Genomic DNA, 22,423 nt, shown 5'->3' with positions numbered 1-22,423 from the left:
CTAACCCTATTTATTGTTTAAAGCCATAGAATTTTGTGCTTCAAGCCTGGTAAGTTCAGCAGAGTTGGCTCGTAAAGTGCTACGAACGACTTTTAATTCACCTTTCAAAGTTGTGTTAAAGGCCTTTAACGCTTCTTCGACACGACGGTGTGTGTTAACCCCCTGTTTACTCACGGCTCTTTCTTGTTGAAGCGAGTGTAATCTGAAAAGCATGTTGTTGTATGTTTTCTGTAATAAAATCAGTCTCATTGCTTTCTCTTTTTTTTTATGCATACATACCCCAAGAGTCAAGTAATTAAATGTCATGGTTTTTAATTCTTCCTCTAACTTCTTCTTTTCTTCTTCAATATCTTCCTTTTCTTTATTCGAATCTTCCTTCTTAACGAGTTCTTCAACACGAGCAGCTAAAAATTTACATTGCCTTTCTGAATTAAGTAGTCTCTTTTTCAGATCTTCTTCGAGTTCCGCCCATCGACCGGCTTCAGTTTGCATAGAACCGACAGTGGCAGTCTTGTATTCAAGCTCTTTTAGCAATGTGGCTATATGCGCTTGGTTACGATTAATATACTTAACCTGTTTGCCGGTGGCTTCTATTATATTAATTGCATGAGCCCTTCTAGCTGATTCAGTATGTAAAGCCTCCTTTACAGCGTTATAAGAAGCAGTGGTGGATTTGAGTCGGCTTTCTAGGAAGATCTTTTCCTTATCAAAATCATAAACCTTATTTTCGAGGTCCCTCAACTTTCTTTTAGTGAGCTCGAAATCATAATCTTTACGATTGGATTGTTGCTGTAGATTGCTTCTCTGCTGAATCAAATACAACCTTTCGTTTTGGAGGGTATTAATCGAGCTCTGAAGACTAGCCAAGGCAGACTTATGGGACTCATAATCAATATTTCTCTGGGTATTCTCTCTTGTCAATTCATCTGTCTTCTGCTGTAGTTCTTGCTTTAACGTCACCACTTCGTAAGTAAGGCTCTTGATAAGATCTTGCAGAGATGCGACATCCTTATAGGTAAGTTTCTCGCTGGGAAGATTATGACTTACCTTTGTAGAACCTAATACGTCAGCACAGTCTTTGGGTTCGACAGGAGTAAGCTCTTTTCGTCTTTGTACATCACTTAAAAGATATTGCAATTGGTATGTAGTAGACACTAAAGCATAGTTTAAGGAATCACATTCTTGCTTCACTTCATTCAGTTGATTTTTTATCAGCTTGTTTTCTTTTAGAACATTATTTGTAATGTCCTGTTCCTCTATAAGGGCATCGATGGAGCTGTTATTTCGTTTTGACTCCAATAAGTCTCGATGTAGATTGTTAAAATGATCTTCCTTTTCTTTTAGTTGGCGTGTCGTCTCTTCTAAATGCTCCTTTTCCTGTTTTAAGTCAGCTTCCAATTCAGTATTTTCTAATTGTAGGCTATCTCTTTCACCAATGATTGAGTTGATTGTATCTTCATAAGTCGATATCTTTTCTTGGGTATGTGCGACGTGCTCTTGATGCAAGGCGGAAAGTTCTTGATGTCGTATTTGACGCCTAAATAAATCGAATACAATTACTATTTAATCTGTCTTGAGTTATAATATACTTCAGATATTATAACAGACACAGTACCAGTTCTCATAATCTTCTAACTGGAAATCATACCCTACATTGGACCCCGGTTGGCTGATTTACTGCGGTTCCTTCTAGCACCTACGATGAGTAATCAAGTAATCCAATCATCGCACATATTGCTAAATGGATAAATGATTTCTCTGCTGGAAATTCCGGACATACAACCATAGGCTTACATAACTATAATTTATAAGCTATGTTTCATGTCGTTACTGATTCATATTTCAAATCCAACAATTCCCAGTCTCTGGAAATGTTTATTCGATCTACGCAGAAATTAATTGAAGTAATGATTTAATATAAAAGGACCTCTATTTTTATCATGACAAACTCTCCAACTTATAATAAAGGATTAAAGAGTCTTATTTCTTTACTTGTTTATTTTTATCTTTTATTTTCTTACCCTTTTATACTCAAATTATCACACTTGATACGATTTACGTATAGCTTTCAAGCTTGATTCCATATGTTCTCGCTCTTGAACAGCTGTTGTGAGTTCGTTGTGGACGATAAGCATTTGCTCTTTTAATTGCTGCTTTTCGACTTGAGCTTCCCGAGTAGATTCGATAGCGGCTTTCTTTTCTTTTTTCAGAGTGACCAGTTTTTCTTTTAAATCCTGACAGTCTTTAAGCTTATTTACTAACAATGACAACTTCATGTCTTCCATAAAAGTACTGGGGCATACTCTTTGATGCCCGTACTGTTCATGATCTTGCTGAAAAGAGCGCAAAGTAGTGCCCGTTTGGGATTTTTGGAATGAGGTGACACACAGTTTCCAATCTAGATTATGACCAGTATCCTAATATATTTCATAATAGAAAGGTGAGTATCTACTAGATAACGCGTTAATATACTTACTTTGAGTCGAAGAAAACCAGGTTTCACTTTTTGGGCTTCCAACCCTTTAGTGGTCAGCTCCTGCTGTAAATGAGCAAGCTTGTTTTGTGTTGTTCCCAAAGGCTCTAGAATTACATAAGAAAAAATTTAGGTCGCAGAAGAAAAAAAGGAAAAGAAAGGAAGCAATAAAAGAATGATTATAATGCCTAAAAGAGTAACCAATACTTACCCCGCTTTTCATTCAGCACCTCTAAACTTTGGGCGTTCATGCGGCGTAAAACATTCTCATTATTTATGAGAAGTCCGTTCGTTTGCTGCTTTTTGAGTCCCGTAGCAGCCTTTAAGGACTTTAGGAACTCCAGCTCGGTCTTGCATTGATATGCATCCGTTCCTTTATAAAAAGAAACTAACAAAATAGGCGTAAGCAACTAGAGCTACCAGTTTCAAAAGAAAAATACTTACGTCAAGATAAATTTCTTTCAGATATGTTTTTGAAGTTTGATTGCAATGTATCGAACTTTGAGGCTATTTGTAAAGGATAAGTTAATACCAAAGATCCGGTGCACTATTGTTATTTCTCAAGTACCTTGCTTTAAATTAATCGCGTTTTCACTTGTAGTGGACATTTTTTTTTTTATTGAAGCGATGAAGAGAAAAGAAAAAAGAAAACAAAGCGAAGACTCGGATTTTTATACACTGAATTTTTTAAAAAAATTAAATGGCTTTATAGTTATTGATAGAACCATTTAACAGAATAAACTTTCCCATAAATATGTAATCATATTACATAATAAGCCTAAGATTTGTAAACAAAAATAAAATAAAATAAATAATCGTAGCAGGCATGGCGTATGCCCACCTTAGTTTTTCTTTTAATTTTTTGGAATAAAATAGATCTTAGTTTTGACTCGCTGTTTTTTCTTTTTATCATTTTATTTTATTTCTCAAAGCCCTATTTACAACAGGTTTAGCACTATTTGTGGGCTAAATAAATGAAACGTCTAAGGAAGTTGACTGTTTTGTTTTCCAGTGGGCGGTAAAAAATTAAGATCCGCTTGACATGTGAGCAGCTTATCTAATATCGGTCAATAGATTTATTGGGTCAGTCAAAAGATCTGTTTGTTTTGCATGGAGAACAAAATAAAACATAAACCAAAAGTGATACTGTTAGAACTTGGATACCACTTTATTATGGACGAAAAAATATAATTAAAAACGTATTAAAAAAATTCAAAAAAAAAAATGTATTAAAATCTATTGATGGTCTATGAGAAAAACTATGGATATTTATATAAAGAACTGGGATAGTTCTAGGGAGAATATTAAGCGCCTTATTGGATCATGATGTAATAATCTGGTGATAGTAAATAATCAACATGTCTTTAAATTTAGCCCTTCCATACTGAGTATATAAATATTAGTCAGAGGGATCAACAGTTATAAGATCAAATAACAAGAGTAATATTTGTGCTCAGGATCTATTAATATTCTATAGTCCAGGCCCATTCGATTGTATTGCTTTTGCAGAATAAATATTTACTCGCCACAGGGATGTGCCCTGTGTACAGACTCCAACGGTAGGATGAGAACAAGCGGGGTAATGTGTGATTCATGATTAACTTTTATATTTATTATCCATCCTTGATGTGATGTGACAATTAACTTTATTATTATATCTATGATATCCTCAACACATCCATCTCAGGATGGATATAAAGGATATGAGAAAACGCTGGGTTGTTTTGACTACACTCATCCCATCAGCAGTAACTGCAAGACGTACCACGTTAACTAACCGTAAGTAAGAAGCAGATCATCATAATCTTGCTGTGAAGATGATGCAAAGTGGAAGCACTTCCAGCCCAGTCCTCGTGGAGGCGAAGAAATTTGAGAATAAATAGTGGGTGTTGCAAGGAGTTAATACTCTATTTGATCCCTTTTATGTTATACAAAGACACTGTTTAAACATCTTAAGTTAGTATATCAGTTCCAAATTCAAGGTACAAGTAACACGTTAGGCTGCTACAGAGTAGGTCTATTATGCCTAGATAAAAAAAAAGCATAGTAAGAAAGCTGTCAAAAATTTCAAACACCGTTATTGTTCTCTTACATCTGTAAAGCCTCTCACCTCCCCCTCAAATATTCGCTTGTGATTTTTTTATTGACCAGTTTCTATCAACTTGTGCTTTGACTCCTTAAGCTCTTTTTTGCGTGGTGTGGCATGTGCCAATAAAAAAGTCACTATTCACGGGAAATAGTTTACCCAGCACATGTATAAATGCATAAGTCGGGGCTTTTAAATGTTACACATACATTAAAAAGATGGTATCTTTTTTTTTAATGGGCTATTTAAAAAAGAAAAAAAGAAAAAAAAGGGTATCTATTTTTTTTTATATGATGATTTAACGAAACTCAAAATTACTAAACGAACGTTCTTGTACATGCTGCAGAACCAACTGTTGATACCTGTGAAAAAAGAGAAAGAGGTGTGTCAGGACGAGCAAAGAAAAAAAAAAAAAAAAAAAAAAGAAGAAACTTTACCACTCCTCGTTGTTATGGTAAAAGTAAAAACCCTTGATCTCGTTGGTGGATCTTTGATAACAGATATAATAAAAACCCGCAAAACTTGCCCCGTCAATATTGCTCACACGGTGATCGGGGACGAGAAAATGTTCCTTCCAACGCATGTAGATGAAATCATTATTCAATGGATCATAGGTGAAATCATCATCGTTAAAGGTGTGAATATACGGTTCAAAGGAAGGGAATTTTCCCTATACATACGTTTTTCTCGTTAGTATATATGCCTCTCTCTCTCGTTCTCTCTCGTATCTCTGTCAATATCTTACCCAGTGACAGGCATCAATGTACTGCTGTGCTTGCCATTTTCTTGTCAAAAAAGAATACTGTGGTCCAATAATCTCACCTTCGAAAAACGTCTATCGTACACAAAGAGATGAGTTTACTTTTTTCTAATGAGAGGAAAGAGAGGGGGTTTCTTACTGTTAATTGAGGACATTCGTTGGTAAGTCCTTCGATATTAAGATAACCACTAATTTTGCTCTCCTTCAAGTCAACGTGCTATATAAGAAATATATATAAAATAAAGGTGAATTGAAAGAAAGGCATGGGGGTGGGGTGCATTGGGCATACCTTGATATCGACGAGGACATTGTATTTATTAATACCACATTTCTGTACACCTTTGAATTGTGAACCGTCATATAAAGCACCTAGACGAGAGTTTCCTAGTCGTCTAGCAGAAATATCCACCCAATAGTCATCTTCATTACGAGACACTAGGCTATTTTGTTCGGACGCTTTGAAGCGTTTTGTTTCTTGTTTTGTTTTACTGTCTTTACAACAAGTGTATTTTTCAACCTGAGGTGTTAATGAGATGATTGGCATTGTTTTATTGTTTGCAAAAAAAAAAAAAAAATGTAAAATAGTTAAAAAAAAAAAAAAAGAAAAAAAAAATTAGAAAAACTGACATAAAAAAAAAGGGAGTGGCTTATTTATCATCTGATTGGTTGGTATTCAGGAACATTGACCAGTGTGATTTGAAGAAGGTGGCATTTTTTCAAAAGTTGAAGTAAGATAGGGTCTGTTATTTGCGTGGTGGTATAGGATGATGGTGATGCGAGATGAGAAAGACTGGCTTCATTTTCCTCCTTGGACCCGAACTGTAATGTAAATTCTTGTAACTGGGGACCCACATGGTCCAGTAAATCATGAAGGTATTTTCTTCCCGACCAAGTTGAAGCATCCTCCATATCTTCATAGATAGCCAGCGAAGTAATCTGATGCCATAAGGAAGCTGGTATTCTACTAATGGAGTTGGTGCGTCCCTGTTTATCCACAAGTGTATTAGGGATCGTGATCAAGGACCTATGCAGCACGATTTTCCTGATATTCGTTTGTAGAGCCAGCGTCTGAAACACTTGGGCAGACGGTAAAACATGCTGCAGAACCAACGTATCCAAACAGAGGCAACTGATTAAGGGGGCCAAGTATTTATCCCAATGTCTACCCGCACAACACGGACACCGCTGGATCGGATTGAATCCAATCAAATCCAACCGTTTTATACCTTTCCTTTCCAATTGCTGTTGAAGCGCCGATATACTGGATGACACACAATTGTGTTCTCCCGAGAGCAAATTCACAAATCCTGCATCACAAATGATATCTAATCTTTCCATATTTGTACATAATTCCAGTAACTGCACTACGTCCGTTAATGCATGACGATGATGAACTATAATATATATAAAACAAAGGCTGAGTTTTTTATGATCTTCCCTCCCCCCCTCCCCTCTTTTTTCTTGTACCTTTTCTTTTGACCATAACGTTGTTTCTGGATTTTTCTCGGCGTATGGTGTCAAATGACGCAAAATCAATCACGAGGTGACGCACTGCATGATGAAAGATGAGATTGGACAGTTTGGACTCGCCCAGAAGTTTGACGAGACGAGAGCGAAAAGGGTAGTTCCGCTGATGACTGGCGTAGTTTAGTAGTGGTAACCAAGGATCCTCATGTTTGACAAACTCTACGGCGATCGCGTACCAAGATCTCGATACCATGGAAACGCTCAAAAGATCCAATTGCCAACACATACAGGGTCCTAGGCAACCATGTTTATGTTGTAACGATAGGCTGCAAAATATTTCTCGTATAATTTCTACGGGTATAGTGGAAAGCATGAGTTTGGTGTGAAAAAAAGGGGAGAGGGGGGGGGATAAGAGAGAGAAAAAGAGGGAGAAAGAGAGCGAGAAAAGAAAAAAAGTTATTTATATGTTCATAGTTGTAAATTAAGCCTTGTTTACTGGTAAAAAACGATATTTTTTTTTTTTGTGCGGTGCGGTTTTTTGGGAGAGCCACATGTGTGTATCACATGATGAGTTGGTTGAATATCGCACTTTGTATATATGTATACGTGCACGGTCAACTGTGTGTACACAATACACATAAACAGACAAAGACATGACATTTATTCAAAATTAACATTTCCATAACTCCCCGCCTACCCCCATTACATATATATATATAAATAAAAAAAATAGGTGAACACAGAGATAAACGGCGATCTCATGATTTGGGAGGGGGGTGAAATGACCTTTTTATTCATTGTTTCACAAGAGGGTATGCTTTCCTGGGTCAAAGCGCGGATTTATGGAATAGAAGGATTTGAAGCGAGACAACAAACGGTAGTTTGTATCAAGTCTTTCGTATCCATGACAGAGACAGGTCTAAACTGATCAGAGAATTTACGATAGAGATAGAGATTGACAAAGGAAATGGATTTAAAGAAGAGATGAACAGTCAAGGCCTCTTCCTCTTCCTCATAGGGTTGCAGGGAGAGATAATCAGAGGCAACACGAAAGGATAAAAAGGACTGCGGTGTAGTTATTTTTAAAATAAAGAAGGGTTTTGGCGGATTGTAAATTTTCTCGGTTTGAACTCGTATGGGTGTCACATCCAAATGCAGTCTTTCGAGTTCCGTATCCTGCATGTCGATGGTGAATGTATGGTTATTGTACCAGCCAGAGAGAAACCAGAGCGAAAGGTATCGAAGTGATGGGAAACATTTCGAGGCTAGCGGGAACATGTCTTCTTCAATACGTAAAGCATTTCCTGCCGTGATTTCTAGGTGCGTCAGTCGAGAATGCACGGTGGTAATATCGCGGCAGAGGAACGAGTTCTTTTTAGGATAGTTTCGTGAGAGATGAACTGTGACTTGTTGTAGGTTTGGAAATTGTTGAATGGTATCTTGGAATATCTTGGGTACGACATGAATCAAGACCCACATCCCATAAGCATCAAATGTTAGACGAGTGATATCTTGCAGGATACTGTCCATATGGCCTAAATATTTCAATGATTTGTTTCGTAATCCACCTTCATGTTGAATGAAATGCGTAAAAGAAGCTGTTCGTATCAAGAGATCCTTGTGTTGTTTGGATCCCATTTCAAATACAAAATTACGAATATTACTAAACATATTATTATAATCTGCACCTGATTCGGGACTGTTGTTATTCAATATTAAATTGACATGTTTCTCGACTCTTTTCGCAGGTTGGCCAGGAGGTAATTGATGATAGAGCTTGTGTAAGACTTCATTCACATAATCGTTCTCTTCGTTATAGTTGAATTGTAGTGATCGGAAAGTAAACGTTTTACGTTCACATAGAAAATCAAGAAATCCATGACTAAAGGTGTATTTCTGTATCTCGGTCCATTCTTCTACATTGATACGATTCACACCCACCGTCAAATCGCGTAAGCCGAATAAATGATGAATGATGAACTCGATAGCAAATGTACAGAAGCAAGCCATAGTGATCTTTAAGGACTGTAAAGCGATTAATTTTTGTTGGAAGCGAGTGGGATCTGTCTGTGGGTTTTGGGTAAAGAAACGGTCTAGAAGTGATCGTGCATCTTCTCTTGTGACATAGACGTCCAAGGCGTGTAAACGTTGGCAGTGTTGTATGATGGGTAGACATGATTCCAGGTTGCATATCTCTCTGGAGACAACCTTGATCTTTTGTAGGTTGGGAAAGGAGGTGAGGTAGGCTTCTAAACCACCCATGGAGTGGGTCACATCGTTATGCTCGTACAGGGTCAATTGGCTGATGCCTTTACGCAGACTGTAATTGGTCTGTAAATAAATCTTTCGTTTATCAGGGTGAAGCCAACCAGAGTCCACACGAAATACTTGGAGATGAGGCCACATGGTTGACATTGCTTTAACAATATCTCTTTTAAGGAAATAGTCGAGGTCGATACAGTTGCCTGAAATGACTAGCTCCACGACGTGGGGGAAATGATGAATGAGGGTTTCAATGGCGTTGGATTCGAGTAAATGACGAGCTCGATCGGGTGTGGTATAGGTGGATCCGATCCGAATGGTCTTCACAGAGCCAAACGAAGCAGCTGTGCCAAACCTCATGAAGCAAGAGATAAACTTTTCCACTTCTAGATAGCTAGCTAACACCACATGTTCTAGAAACGAACGTTGTGCTGGTAAATACCAACGTTGACACACTCGTTGACATTCATTTTGGCTGCAAGTCGGTAATTTGTCAAAGATGCTTTCCCAGATCTCTGCAGGTATGTTATTAATGTTGCAAGTCTTTGTCATTCTTGGGCGGTTTTTTTTAAAAAAAAAAAAGAAAAAGAGGAGGGAACTCAAAATATGAGGGGACAAAAGTCAACAAAATATATATATTTATATAATGTAGCACAGTTTCTCAGGGAAAAATAAAAAGACATCCATGGTTTAAAGAAGAAGACGTTAAAAGAGAAAAGCTTTGGGATGGGGAGTGCCAGTAGTTATATAAATATGCTCATGGGTGTGCGCCAGAAGAGTGAGTGTGTGCGCATTATCAGAAATCATTGTACGACTCGATACCCCAGATTCTTTTTTTTTTTTTTAATATACAAATTAAGCTTTAAACTCCATCCCGTTTCATCCGTTTAGCCCCATATAAGTCAGAAAAAAGAAGAATCCAAGTGTTGTCTATTCAAACATACTTGGGATTTGTTCCCAACTCCAAAAAGAAAGTTACGCCTAAGAGCGTGTGAACTTCTAAATTACATATTCCTGCTCATCATACCGCATAAAATGTGCCTGTTTGGGGTCACTATTTCACTTTTTTTTTTTTTTTTTTTTTTTTTTTTTTTTTTTTTATGGAGCTATAGCAAAGATTCATTCCTTTCTCTATAGAACGAGCAAAGGGGTTGGTTCTAGCCCGTGAGTTATTTTGATTGTGTATCTGTTGTTTGGTAAACTTTCGTTTATGAATGTTTGGGGCTTGTCTGGTATGACGATCAATTTTTTATTACATGAAGGATAGCGTCATTTGCATATCTCTCTTTCTCCTTCTCTCTATCTATGTTTTTGACAAGAAGTACTGAATTATGAAGAATGCAGAAAAGAAAGAAAGAAATGAAGAAAGATCGGGTAGTAAGAAAAAAAAGAAGGTGTAAGGTGTTTTCTTCTTTATAAATGATATGACCATATTAAGAAAATGTCTCCTACCCCTTTCTAACAATCATTAATGTATCTAAACCCCCTTTGTGTATGTCTTGACGATAAAATGTATATATTAATTTTTTTTATTTTTTTTATACTTTTTTTATCGTTCGTCTTTTAGTCGGGACAAATGAGGATGTAATTTATATTAAAAATTATGCAGTGTTTGTATACAAGTCATGGGCAATAATAAAACATCATTAGATAAACACACCGCCGAGACAGACTCTCTTTCTCCAAAAAAAAAACTTTTTTGTCGATCACTTATTTAGTATCACTAAGCAACATGCAGATCTTTCTTTCCCGTATCACTTTTTTTTATTTGGAAATGTAAGAAAAGCATACTAATTACGTATAATGACAAGGGCACTATTTTTTTTCTTTTTCTTTATTGTTGTTGTTATGATGGTACGTACTACAAATAAGAGATGCATACCGAAAAAGCTTGACCTAAACCGGGACCGAGATATACATAGTTTTTGCGCAAAAAAGAAGGGGGGGGGGTACCTGTGTTTATTATTATTGGACAGATAAAGGAGGTTGTTTTTTTATGGTTTATGAAATGATGATACATACTACAATGTCTTTTTATTTTCTGACCCAAAAGAAAAAATTTAGGCGGGGATCATCATATTCGAGGGGGTTCTTTGTAAAGGCAAAAGAAAAAAAAAAGAGTTTCAGGTGACTTTTCAACTTTTTGCACATTCTTTTTGGAGAGGAATTTCAACCCATTGGTTTATTGGTATGAATACGAGTCTAACTATATGGAAAGGAATTAATCAAGTCTTTTGTGATTTATGATTACGTACAGCCTTCTTTTTTATTCAAGTGTAAGCAAGTGCGACATAGAAAGAGAGAGAGAGGGGTTGGGAAATGCCAAGTTGACTTTTTTCCGAGATATTAGTAGGATCAAATGATGCCATGGTAATCAGAAACAACAACAACAATTGTTTAAAAACCGATTTTTTTTTATAAATTACAAACACGCGTGTAGAGATTAAGATGTAGGATCGACAAAAAGGCATGGGCGCATTACATTCTCTAAAAGAGCATAAATTAAACATTTCTCGGATCCCTCAAAAAGCTCCTACGCCTTTGTTTTTTTTAAACCTGAATAAACTTTCGTAGTCTTACTCCTTTATTTGACTCTGGACTTAAAACTCTTTTATTATTTCTTCTCTTTTTTTTTATTTTCTTCTCTTTTACTCTTTTTAAACTTCTTCTTATTTCTATTATATCAGTATGGATAGTACAGCATCGAATGACAATGATTGCCCGAGATTTAGACCCTTTGCCTCTCCTACCCAACGTATGATCAAGGTGAAAAAAGCCAAGTATTCCACCTCATTGGATCCCAGAGGCTACATTCCAGGTAATATAAACACTCGTACGGACTGTCCTTTTTTTTTTTCTAATCTTCTCTTTTTAGTGTATGAATATCTCATTAATGGACAACCAATTATGTGGGATAGAGAGTCTGGTAAAAAAAAAAATACACTGTTTCTCTCTCTCTCTCAAACACACAATGCTCATCCCTTTCGTTGTATTCTAAATTAGGTTACGTCCATTTTACCGGTATTTGGAAGTCATTAGGCAACTCTAAAGCCGATATTGTCAAAATGGTGGATTCGAATCCCGAGTTGAAGGTTAAAAAAATTCGAGGAGGTTTTCTCAAAATACAAGGCACTTGGTAAAAGATCTTTTTTTTTTTATTATAATTATTCATTACCGAAAATTATCCCCCGACCCCCCTCATTTATTTTTATATGCTAATTTTTATTTTATTCTATATAAAAAAAAAAGGATCCCTTATGAGTACGCTTATATTCTCTGTAAAAGAACGGCTTGGGTGGTGCGCAAGGACTTGGTAGCCATGTTTGGTCCTCGTTTTATCAATGACGCATTAGACCCTACTCACCCAGAATATGGATGTCTTTTACTCGACCCTAGTCAAAAGGGTTCTTCCCTTCGTCGAAATAGTTTTACCACCATGCGACAATCCGGTACTCATCCGTATAAACGCGATTTCATGCGTAATAGTAAAACTGCCATCATGCGCGACCCTAAATCCATCCTACCCCGCCAACAACAACAGCAACATCAACAACAGCTGCAAAAGGAGAAAAAGGCCATATCCAACATGTCATTATCTAGGCTACTAAATAACCATCAACAGTCCGATATGGACTCGGATGGAGAAGAACACATGAAATTCACAACGGATTCACCGGGAACAACACCTTCACCTACATTTCGTGCGGTGCCTACTTTTGATCCTAAATGGACAGAAGTTGGTACGACAACGTCCAATCGATTATTACCGCCTATTTATACAGAAGATGCATATGTCAAACGTAAATCCGAGCCACGCATTACGCCTGTCTTTAGTCCCACTTGGTCACCTGTCTCGCCCGTGACATCAGAGGTTTCCTCCTCCTCCTCCTCTACAAACACATCTCATACGGGTTATGCGAAAGACGTCATTGATACAATTAATGCCACCATCTTGTTACAACGATTATCACAAGATGATGGTGCACGACCTTTCAAGCCCATGCATCCTGACTCAATTCCTAGCAAAGTCACGGTTGGAAACCAGGAATATCATATTTGCTGGGATAACTAAATTATTCTAATATCTCTTGTACATACTACGCAACTTTCCTATTATTACTTCTTATTATTCAAAAAAATAAAATAAAAATCCAGTGTGAAACAAAAAGCGGGTATTTTTTTTATTATTTAATCTCTGGTAACACCAAATCTTTGAACCAAGACGTCAACGAATTTTTCATCACCAGCATAGGTTTCTTGAACAGAGGCTCTGGAAGTGACTCCCTTGATGAATTCTGCAAGTCTGGAATGGCTCTTGACGGCTTCAAATTCATAACCCTTCAAGATGAGCTTGTTGAAAGCGTACAATCGGAGAACAAAGGGAGCAACCGCGATATCTGCAAGCGAGAATTCTTCACCGAGGAAATAGGGTCCTGTAGCCGATTGTTGTGTCAAGATTTCATTGAACTGTTTTAATGATTTGTTAGTTCATCAGTGCGTAATTAAAATAAAAAAAAAGTGGACTTACGCGGACTAAAGCGGCATTCACATCAACTTCATAAGCCTCACGAGCTCCTTCTCCTTTATAGTTAAAGGCGTACTTGTTGAATCCAGCGGTAATCTTGGATGCAAAATATTCAATACCGAAACGAACATGGGCACGCTTGATGGCTTCCTTGGGCAACAACCTTTTGTTTTGATTTGCTATTAGTTAAAATGACGGTTACACACATTTTAGGTTTTACTTTACTTTGCTTCAGGGAAACGATCATTAATGTATTCAATAATCACTAAAGATTCAGCAATGTTTTGTCCCTCGGTAGTCAAGGCGGGAACTTTAGTTTCAGGATTAATGTCCTTGTACCTATGAATGTTATCATGTTAGCTGTGTATTTATATCACGACAAGGGGGGTGACATACCATTCTGGCTTATTGGTCAAATCAATATCAACCGTCTCGAAATTGGCACCGGCTTCTCTTAATGCAATAGCAGCACGTTGAGCATAAGGGCAAATAACAGCGTTGTAAAAGGTAATCTTATCAGTAGACATTTTTGTTGTAAAGAAAGAGAGATAATAAAATAAAAAAAAAATGCACTTTCGAGGAGCTTTATAAATACGTGTGGAAATAAGGTAATCGGTACTTGTTTATCCGTGTGTGATTAATAATTGGGGCAGAGCAATTTTCTGAGAGTATGGTGTATATGTTACAGGCCAATGATGAATCAGCGGGGATTCGAGAGTTTTTTTGCGTAATTTCGAGCTCAAGTTTTGCATGAAAACTTTTTGGGCGTTTGGCCCAATTAAAGAAGAGGATCCTTCTAGAAAGAAGCATAGATGAATAATCAAAAAAAAAAGCTCATGAATCAGTATATCTTGTGACAGCAATGTGTTCATTTATCTTATCTTTGTGGACAAAAATTGCATATTTGAAACGGATAGCGTCACACCCAAGCATTCAAGTGTTGGTGAGTCTGACTAATACACTCGCTTTCTTTGAACTAGATTTCACAAAGACATTTAATAACATTTGGGGCAGATTTAAGAGACCATTGATTCAATTTACTATATTCTGGGTAGCTCTCTAAACTTTAATTATCATTCGATTGACAATTCATTTTTTTGTGGGGTTGCCTGACTAGTAGTAATTCCGCGTAAATTGAGGCTATCCTACAATCATTATACAGGCCTATTATAGGCATGCGTTATTCTATTTCTATGAGCTGAATAGAGGGAGAGTCTTGCTATAGTGATTCCCTCTCATACTTATTAGTTGTAACGACATACGTGTAAAAAATGACAGATACTATTCTTGGGAATTCATTCCCCACACCCCAAAACTTACGTAAGAATCCTCACCCAAGTACCCCAGAGTTGAGCCATTTCAAAAAAAAAAGAAATATCCTGTGTAATTTATTACGGAGAGGATGGAATTTCGGATGTATAAAGGCTGTAAGTTTAGTCTTTATATTAATTCTTAAAAAGTATTGGGGTCATAAATAAAATACGCTATGAAAATGCAAGGTCCGTGTAATAATGAAACATTTGTTTCATTTACATGTGTCAATTGAAATATCTACTCAATACAAAAATAAAATACTAACAAACAATTCAAAACAGGCTGCATCGATCATAGTTTGTTTTTTAATAGGGTTTGCGAGTAAAGAAAAGAAAAAAAAAAGAAAACTCTGGAAGCATTCCATACTATACATCGGACAAAACAAAATATGAGATTCCCCTTCGTGTGCACTTCAAATGCTTAAATTGGATTCATAGGAGGGACATATGGAATGCTGGAAGGGAGGCACATGGAAGCTTCGCAAGAGTTCTACTCCATGTAAAAAAATAGTGTAGATCTATTCCCTCCCTCCCCGTTTGAGGTATTTGGGTTAGCTTCCCAAGTCCCCCCCCCCCTTCATCATAGCACGAGAAAAACTACTTATCAGATTAGGTTAATTGTGTGTAAATTCGATGGAAAGGGGAATTAACCGTGCGCTTACATCATTCTATTAATGCCAAGTACCATGATCATTTTTAATACCTATACACAGTCGAGGCACGAGATGTGCCTTGGTTTTTGTACTCACACACTGTACATCGATCATTTTCATAGTCACTTAAAAGTCACTTTTTTTTTTTTTTTTTTCAGTGTTCGACCATCTTATTGCTGGGAGATAAGGGGGGTTTTATTTTTTTTGTTTATCACAACAACCAAAAACACTAAAAAATATTTTTAAAGTGAAAAACAATGGGGTTACCTCTTTGGAAACCTAGAGATGTGGAACAGGAAGCTGAACAAGAAGAATACATTAAACATCAAGAAGACATAGAAGATGAGGATTCGTGGTCAATCTTTTCTCATCAACTTGTGCAAAATGTATATAATCGACGACCTACATCTCGACATTCTGTAAATACTAACACTCGTCACTTATCCCCTTCCTCTATACCAGTGGCAGCCAACTCACCTCATCTTCGTCGCTCTCGTATTGCTAGAAGGCAATCCATGTTGACTTCTTCACTTATGGATAGACGCAGAACTTCCAGAGTACACCCATTACCACCCACCTCTTCGTCCCCTCCAGTCCGTAGTGAACTCGATCGTCGGCTTCAACAAAGGATGAACGAAAAGGAAGATTTACTAGAACAATTACAATCCACCATTACTCTATTGGATCAACTCCTATCTGCAGGCAACGATATCAGTACATTAAGCGAAGGTATACTATATGTATATATTTATCATCTAAAACCTTTTAATGACTACTTAAACAAATCCCAAATCCATAGATTTATCAACAGTTGTAGAATCAGCTGCTTCGTTAGCTAATATGGCACCCTCAGTTTTATCTACAAGTCTGTCCACACCACAGCATACATCGTCCAACGAGGTATCCACGTTGCATGGGATGGTGGATCGACTACTCCAGATGCCACCTTATTCAATCCGTATCCATAACATCGAGACCAACATTATCTCGGCCCATCGACGTATAAGAGAACAGTTATGTTTATTGGGGTCTACCACCATCCCTCTACCGATCCCTAGACAAACTTCACCATTGGATTCCAGAACCAGCTTTTTTGATTATATCGAGACAAATTCTTCTATTTCTCGATCTTAATTCTTGTACATTTTCTTATTAATCTATCTCTATCTCTCTCTATCTCTCATTACCCATTCCCGCAAAGCATCACAGTTTTTTTTTTTTTTTTAATCTTTATTGACTTACCCATCTATGCTTCTCTTTTTTCTTTTTTTCTTTTCTTTTTTATAAACCCTTTTTTTTCTTTTTTTTCTTTTGTCAAACATGTTGCATACATTGTCAGCAGCTAAAATCATGTTGTGATCCAATGGATAAAGTTACTGTTCAGTTGCAAGAAGTTTTTTTTTTTTTTTTTTTTTTTGCATGAACAATTCGATTGGTTACACACCCAGGGAGTGTTATTACCAAATATAGTAAGTCTTTTTTGGTTTGGACAAATCAAATTGGGGTTACCAAGGTTACCGAACATTTAACACCTGCATGCCAAATATGACAACTAGCCGTAAAAAATAAAGACAAGTTAAAGGATTGCAGTGTTTTAAAACTTCTCCTCGTTCACAGACAATCTTATTACCAGCATTGATTTAGATAAAGAAGATAAAGATAAAATTCTCACGCATTGAATTGTCAGAGTGATGCCGATCGCTAGTTTCTTTGGGATGTGCACATGTCTATCACCGTAAGAAGTTAATCGAGAAGTTTTGTCTGAAGGCGCTCAGTTTTCTCAAAAAACTTTGACACTTCTTTTGAAGCGTTAATTAATCAAGTCAATCGCACATTGCATGTCTAACTTAAGACATAAAGCCCTAGAAAAAAAAGGGGGGCATAACAACGGAACCAGAAATGTGTATATTCAAATTATTATTACATGCAGATCACCACACAAAGTGCTGCATCCGCTCATAGCGCCCTTTCTCAAACACGCGCAAGGCGCGCTTAAAGCAAGATGTACATAATACTAGAGCCGATGTGGCACTACTATTCCGTTGGCGGGGGAAAGCCATAGCTACGGGGTATATAGTTTTACATAGGCTTGTGTCAAACGTTAATTTAGCGAGGTTCGTTCTTCGTTTGAGAATAATACCAAAAAAAAAAAAAAAAAAAAAAAAAAAAAACGCTGCTATATTATCTTTAAAAGAGCTTTAGAAATTCTTGCTCGTTAAAAAGATTGACTACCTAGCATTATTGATATACATACATCTGCTATGTTTGAAATCAATTGACATGTTTTACATTAGTATCATTTACATGCATCTGATGAAAGAAAAAAAAATGTCTATGGGAAATAAAAAATATCTCTTGGTAGTTGATGAGTTATTGTTCGAAAGTAGGACAGCTTTTACTACACGAATATGTAAACATCTTAGAAACAGTTTCAAAGTACTTTTATTTTGGCAGGATTTTTTACTTTCTTTTCAATTTTAAAATACCACATCAACAACTAGATAATATAGTGAGTATGAATAGTATGCATACATGATAAAAGTAGTAAAGGAAACCCAACTTAAAAACTCATAGTGACTTACTTTAAGAAACGAATGGTTGGTTTGAGTACTTCTGGGTATTGATCAAACGAAAGTGTTGATGGCTTTTCTTCTTCAGAAGGCAGTGATTGTTCAATAATTTGCTATAGTGACAATAAGAAGGCGTAGTGAGGAACGAAGTATCATATATATGTTTAGTTATAGAGTAAAATCCACTTTAAACTATACAAACTTTCAAATATTTTTTCAATTGATTCATAGGCTTCTTTTCGTCCTGGAATTTCAATTGTCTTCAGAATTGAATAATTGTATTTTCCATTGTCAAGTTCCAGCTTTGTAAGTTCCGACATCATTCCTATTTCTTTATATTAGCACAAGCATTTATTAACATTAAAGGCACTTAGTACCTCCAACAAGTATTCCAAATGCACAGTGTTCTTTGGTGGATGAACTTTTTTGAAGGCGAAGGTGTAATTGCCTTTTGCAAATTTCAGCCATTCTTGCTCTGTCGATGTCTATCAATTCTTTGCTTTTCTTAGGAGGCTTAACTTCTCCACAGCCTACTTCAATACCTTTATAATAAATCATTATGATATCCGGGCGTGTGGTAAGATACTCCCTTAGGCGCTTCTTCTAGCAACGCAAAAGAAGAGGTATCCCTATTTAAAGAATGAGCCGTCAGTATTTTACTACTATATATAATCAGCATGATAACTCTATTTACCAATCAATAGAGATTCTGTTGCTGGAGGAAAAGGTGTTTTGAATCAGAACGGAGACAAACTTGATAATAAAGTCTATTTCAGACTGTTTATACTTGTATCGAACAGATCTGCCGGTTTTTCTCGTTGATTCATTGTCGAATAAAAACCTAAAAAAAAAAATTGAATGATGGCATCTTACTTTTTTATATACAATTTGATCTTACAAGGTAGACAGAATGTTGGCGATTGCCATTTCTTCTCTGTTTGTAGGAGAAGGTTGTTGTAAAAACACCTCCTCTTTGTCATTAAGAGCCTGCCATCTATTTTTAGTGAACGTAAACAAACAATTTTAAGCATATATTATAACCTTCTTCCAATGTTTGATCAAAGCATAGCTGTTACTAGATAGTTGGTATTGAATAGCTTTGCTTGATTTGATATTTCAATTGAGGATAAAGCGCTAAAATAAACAAAGAATAAATAACCTTGATTTTGTTTTGTAAAAAGTGGTATACTTGCAGACGCTCTTTAACTGACAGAATTTTCTTTGTTTTATGGGAAATGTTTAGACCTCCGTATTTTTTTCAAACGTATTTTTTTTTATACTACTTACAGAAATTCTGGCCAGAAGATCAGCAGGCCAGTATGTTTGCACCTACTTAAAATGCATCCCTGCTATTCACAGTTCGTGAGTTCCAAAAACTCAAGAACTCTGCCTAAGAGGTCGCCCTCCTATAGCAAAGACTAGCCGCAGCCGCAATATCACAATTATATATCTTTTTCAATTTAGCTTCTTTTCAAAGAAACAAGAGTCGCTACTAAACAAACCTTTTTACGTGATCGGTTACTTTCATACGATAAAAGAAGTATGTTAAGTGAAAAGAAAAGGAGAAGAATAAAGTGTGTGAACCAGCTTTATTTATAGATAAACAAGCTTATGTCAGGATGATTTCATTTGTCTATTTTATCATCCATAATGTTTGAGCCTTTACTTAAAATAGAAACACTTGCAAAAACCTCACCAGCAAGTCACAACTTGGTAGTTGTCCAGTAGTAGCTTGTAAATGACAGTGAAGCAGATTTTATGGAAAACAGAAATCGAACATCCTATGAAGTTTAGATGATATGGCATGTCAATCGACGTGTAGACCATCGCGTGATTCTAAAAAATACGTTTGAAAAAAATACGGAGTTCTAGGTACGCTTTTCTTAGGGACAGCCAGATTTTCCTTAGGGACAGCCAAAGTGCACGTAGTCGCAACGTAAGATCTGTGATTATTGGCTATTCTTTAGACTTGGAAACAAGAAAATATAATCAAAAACAATATGAAAACTACGAATAAATGTATATTGAATGATTTGTACTTGGTTTGACAGGTCTACCATCACTCCTTCGCCCTTAGGCTCGTTTGATCTTAATCTAACGCAGAAATATTAAGGTAAAGTCCAAACGAGTAGCTGAAAGTAAGTTATAACACACATATACTAGTTTACGCTATGTTGTTTGTATCGATTTCAAGTTATTAAGTTATATTGACCTCTTGGTATCTATTAAAGTATCATAATCCCAATATTACGACTACGCGCACCCTGGCTGCCCCTAAGAAAAATGGCTCTCCCTAAGAAAATTTGGCTGTCCCTAAGAGACCCGGTAATAAAAAGGATTCGATCTTTTAAAAAATCACTTCAGCAGCCTTGATAATTACAGGTTTTGTTTTTTCTCTCAAAAGTCTGAGACGTCTTTGCATTTTTGTTCTATTCATCTTCGTATACGTCAAAGTTTGCTTATCTTCTGTTTTACTAGGATCCTTAAGGCAATATATAAGATCACGTCTTCCAGGATCTATTAGAACGCAGTTTCCTTCATTCTTCCTCAAGTCTGATTGGCCAACCTTCTCTATATAAAGTTGATGATAAGAAGAGTGTAAAATTATAAAAACCTACAACTGTGCATCATGTCGTAGCTTTCGTTCGAAACGTCATGTATATTCTGGACAGCCACAGTAGGCATGGTTTTTATATCGTCATGAATAATTGCTGAATCCATCCTTCTCATTATGTCGTCGATGCAATCGAAAGTAGAGTCAAACCTTTATTTATGCCCATTTTTAAATGTAATCGAGGAGTGCTCCGCTTTCCAATTTGGACACTTTGACACTTAGAATTAAGGAAGTCCGCAAGAACATCACTACGGAAGATTGTGTTGATTGGATACGACACTTGGAAACTTACTAGGATGAATGTTCAAATAAAGAATCAAGACTAGTTTAGTTTTATTTGTCTGAAAATGATTTTACTATTTTCTAAAAATTATTTTTTATTTGTCTGATAATACCGTATAATCAAATGTCCCCCATCTCTGCTCTATAAATAACTTTTTTTGGGCCGTTCCTTTTTACTATTGGTTCAGTCATAGAGTAACTGTGATATGCACAATATATTGCCAGTTGGAACCGAACATAAAGAGTTTTAAGCACTCATTGAGTATAGGAAGAATAATCGCGTTACTGCAAATAGCTTTTTTCTGGAAAATAATTTTTTGTCGGGAGAGGGTTAATAAAGTACAGAATACAGCCACGGTAAAGCACGTAAAATCCAAGAGCCGATGGAAGAACGGGACATTTTAAAAATCCGCGTGTTTGACCCCCTTCCCTTTTACAACTCTTTTTTCTTTTAAAAAAAGCAACATTTCAAAGATGAGTATTCGACAAGCAACCGTTAGTATTCCTGCTTACTGGAAATAAATGAAAGAGTGAAAAGATTTCTTTATTAAATAAATGAAAAAAAAAAACGCGTTAGCTGGACGACTTGATGGGTATTCAAGCACTAAACTTGATTGATTTGCCCGAGAATTACAATATGAAATTTTGTAAGAGCTATTATTGGATGGAATGAACGATGATCTCAATGAATATTTCTTTTCTCAGACTTGTATCACTTTGTAAGATGGCCTCAGCTAAGTTTTGTTGCTGAAAATAATGAAGGAAAGCTGGTTGGATACGTGGTTGGAAAGATGTAATACTCGTTGGATTGAAAGCGCGTGAAGTGATGACTGATGTAAATAAAAAATATTAGGGATGATGAGGAGCCAAGTGGGCATATTGTTTCACTTTCAGTGATGAGAACTTATCGTCGTCTTGGTCTTGCTCAAATTATGATGAAGCAAACTACAGCACAAATGAAGCAAGTATTTGGAGCAGAGCATGTGTCACTTCATGTTCGTAAAACAAACAGAGCAGCATATGGACTTTACAAAGACTCTTTGAAATTCAGGTAAGATTTTACAAACAGAAAGAGAGAGAGAGACACCTTTTAATTTTTGAATATAGAGTTGATACAATTGAAAAGAAATATTATGCTGATGGTGAAGACGCTTATGTGATGAAGCTTCTTTTGGATTAAATAAGTGTGACTCGCTTAAAAAACGTAGCTTTTTTCCTTTTTTAAGGCATACGATTATCCCCCCACCCACCCCTCCCTTTCCTTTTTTTTTTTTTTTTTTTTTTTTATTACACTTTCCTTTTATTAGACTTATTTAAACAAACTGTATTAAATAGAAGGAATATCTTTCGTGAGCAGAAAAAAAAAAGACAAAATTTGAAAGAAAAAGAGTAAAATATAACTTTATTTTATACATAAA

The 22,423-nt window shown here is 36.2% G+C and overlaps 10 protein-coding genes across 10 annotated transcripts; 3 read left to right on the top strand and 7 right to left on the bottom strand.

Moving 5' to 3' along the window:
- Positions 1 to 6: 6 nt before the first annotated feature.
- On the bottom strand, positions 7 to 3,081 carry EV154DRAFT_548564 (uncharacterized protein; the record flags this gene model as incomplete). Its single annotated transcript, XM_051604810.1, has 7 exons — positions 7 to 1,537; positions 1,701 to 1,798; positions 1,832 to 1,884; positions 2,060 to 2,417; positions 2,477 to 2,580; positions 2,685 to 2,846; positions 3,042 to 3,081. The coding sequence occupies 7 exons, from the start codon at positions 3,079 to 3,081 to the stop codon at positions 7 to 9; spliced, it is 2,346 nt and encodes a 781-aa protein (XP_051461391.1).
- A 1,679-nt stretch (positions 3,082 to 4,760) lies between these two features.
- EV154DRAFT_458402 (vacuolar import and degradation protein-domain-containing protein) lies at positions 4,761 to 5,863 on the bottom strand (the record flags this gene model as incomplete). The annotated part of the gene is made up of 5 exons (XM_051597444.1): positions 4,761 to 4,921; positions 4,997 to 5,229; positions 5,305 to 5,394; positions 5,459 to 5,536; positions 5,609 to 5,863. The coding sequence occupies 5 exons, from the start codon at positions 5,861 to 5,863 to the stop codon at positions 4,858 to 4,860; spliced, it is 720 nt and encodes a 239-aa protein (XP_051461390.1). The 3' UTR covers positions 4,761 to 4,857.
- A 110-nt stretch (positions 5,864 to 5,973) lies between these two features.
- On the bottom strand, positions 5,974 to 7,159 carry EV154DRAFT_477752 (uncharacterized protein; the record flags this gene model as incomplete). The annotated part of the gene is made up of 2 exons (XM_051598127.1): positions 5,974 to 6,713; positions 6,787 to 7,159. The coding sequence occupies 2 exons, from the start codon at positions 7,157 to 7,159 to the stop codon at positions 5,974 to 5,976; spliced, it is 1,113 nt and encodes a 370-aa protein (XP_051461389.1).
- A 233-nt stretch (positions 7,160 to 7,392) lies between these two features.
- Positions 7,393 to 9,924, bottom strand: EV154DRAFT_48903 (uncharacterized protein). The gene has a single exon (XM_051599235.1). It carries the CDS (start codon positions 9,598 to 9,600, stop codon positions 7,627 to 7,629), a length of 1,974 nt encoding a protein of 657 aa, XP_051461388.1. The 5' UTR covers positions 9,601 to 9,924; the 3' UTR covers positions 7,393 to 7,626.
- A 1,782-nt stretch (positions 9,925 to 11,706) lies between these two features.
- On the top strand, positions 11,707 to 13,297 carry EV154DRAFT_458400 (transcription regulator HTH, apses-type DNA-binding domain-containing protein). The gene is made up of 4 exons (XM_051597443.1): positions 11,707 to 11,866; positions 11,924 to 11,974; positions 12,052 to 12,184; positions 12,298 to 13,297. Exons 1-4 carry the CDS (start codon positions 11,737 to 11,739, stop codon positions 13,118 to 13,120), a joined length of 1,137 nt encoding a protein of 378 aa, XP_051461387.1. The 5' UTR covers positions 11,707 to 11,736; the 3' UTR covers positions 13,121 to 13,297.
- On the bottom strand, positions 13,199 to 14,113 carry EV154DRAFT_496613 (thioredoxin-like protein). Its single transcript, XM_051600167.1, has 4 exons — positions 13,970 to 14,113; positions 13,799 to 13,912; positions 13,577 to 13,736; positions 13,199 to 13,515 (listed from the first exon to the last, which is right to left on the bottom strand). The coding sequence occupies exons 1-4, from the start codon at positions 14,098 to 14,100 to the stop codon at positions 13,237 to 13,239; spliced, it is 684 nt and encodes a 227-aa protein (XP_051461386.1). The 5' UTR covers positions 14,101 to 14,113; the 3' UTR covers positions 13,199 to 13,236.
- A 1,623-nt stretch (positions 14,114 to 15,736) lies between these two features.
- EV154DRAFT_496611 (uncharacterized protein) lies at positions 15,737 to 16,831 on the top strand. The gene is made up of 2 exons (XM_051600166.1): positions 15,737 to 16,268; positions 16,339 to 16,831. The coding sequence occupies exons 1-2, from the start codon at positions 15,797 to 15,799 to the stop codon at positions 16,671 to 16,673; spliced, it is 807 nt and encodes a 268-aa protein (XP_051461385.1). The 5' UTR covers positions 15,737 to 15,796; the 3' UTR covers positions 16,674 to 16,831.
- Positions 16,832 to 17,940: 1,109 nt separating this feature from the next.
- On the bottom strand, positions 17,941 to 18,727 carry EV154DRAFT_48856 (uncharacterized protein). Its single transcript, XM_051599142.1, has 5 exons — positions 18,652 to 18,727; positions 18,487 to 18,584; positions 18,308 to 18,434; positions 18,122 to 18,222; positions 17,941 to 18,036 (listed from the first exon to the last, which is right to left on the bottom strand). Exons 2-4 carry the CDS (start codon positions 18,575 to 18,577, stop codon positions 18,123 to 18,125), a joined length of 318 nt encoding a protein of 105 aa, XP_051461384.1. The 5' UTR covers positions 18,578 to 18,584; positions 18,652 to 18,727; the 3' UTR covers positions 17,941 to 18,036; position 18,122.
- EV154DRAFT_496606 (uncharacterized protein) lies at positions 18,312 to 19,533 on the bottom strand. Its single transcript, XM_051600165.1, has 8 exons — positions 19,397 to 19,533; positions 19,303 to 19,328; positions 19,151 to 19,243; positions 19,008 to 19,096; positions 18,804 to 18,950; positions 18,652 to 18,738; positions 18,487 to 18,603; positions 18,312 to 18,434 (listed from the first exon to the last, which is right to left on the bottom strand). Exons 4-6 carry the CDS (start codon positions 19,034 to 19,036, stop codon positions 18,654 to 18,656), a joined length of 261 nt encoding a protein of 86 aa, XP_051461383.1. The 5' UTR covers positions 19,037 to 19,096; positions 19,151 to 19,243; positions 19,303 to 19,328; positions 19,397 to 19,533; the 3' UTR covers positions 18,312 to 18,434; positions 18,487 to 18,603; positions 18,652 to 18,653.
- A 1,887-nt stretch (positions 19,534 to 21,420) lies between these two features.
- EV154DRAFT_496596 (acyl-CoA N-acyltransferase) lies at positions 21,421 to 22,291 on the top strand. Its single transcript, XM_051600164.1, has 5 exons — positions 21,421 to 21,500; positions 21,583 to 21,652; positions 21,711 to 21,798; positions 21,859 to 22,056; positions 22,113 to 22,291. The coding sequence occupies exons 1-5, from the start codon at positions 21,480 to 21,482 to the stop codon at positions 22,183 to 22,185; spliced, it is 450 nt and encodes a 149-aa protein (XP_051461382.1). The 5' UTR covers positions 21,421 to 21,479; the 3' UTR covers positions 22,186 to 22,291.
- Positions 22,292 to 22,423: the final 132 nt, after the last annotated feature.

Source organism: Mucor mucedo (genome assembly GCF_025094135.1).
Source record: "Mucor mucedo strain NRRL 3635 chromosome Unknown EV154scaffold_13, whole genome shotgun sequence".
NCBI lineage: Eukaryota > Fungi > Mucoromycota > Mucoromycetes > Mucorales > Mucoraceae > Mucor > Mucor mucedo.
Note: the sequence above shows the minus strand (reverse complement) of the source record. Positions and strands in the feature narration are given on the sequence as shown.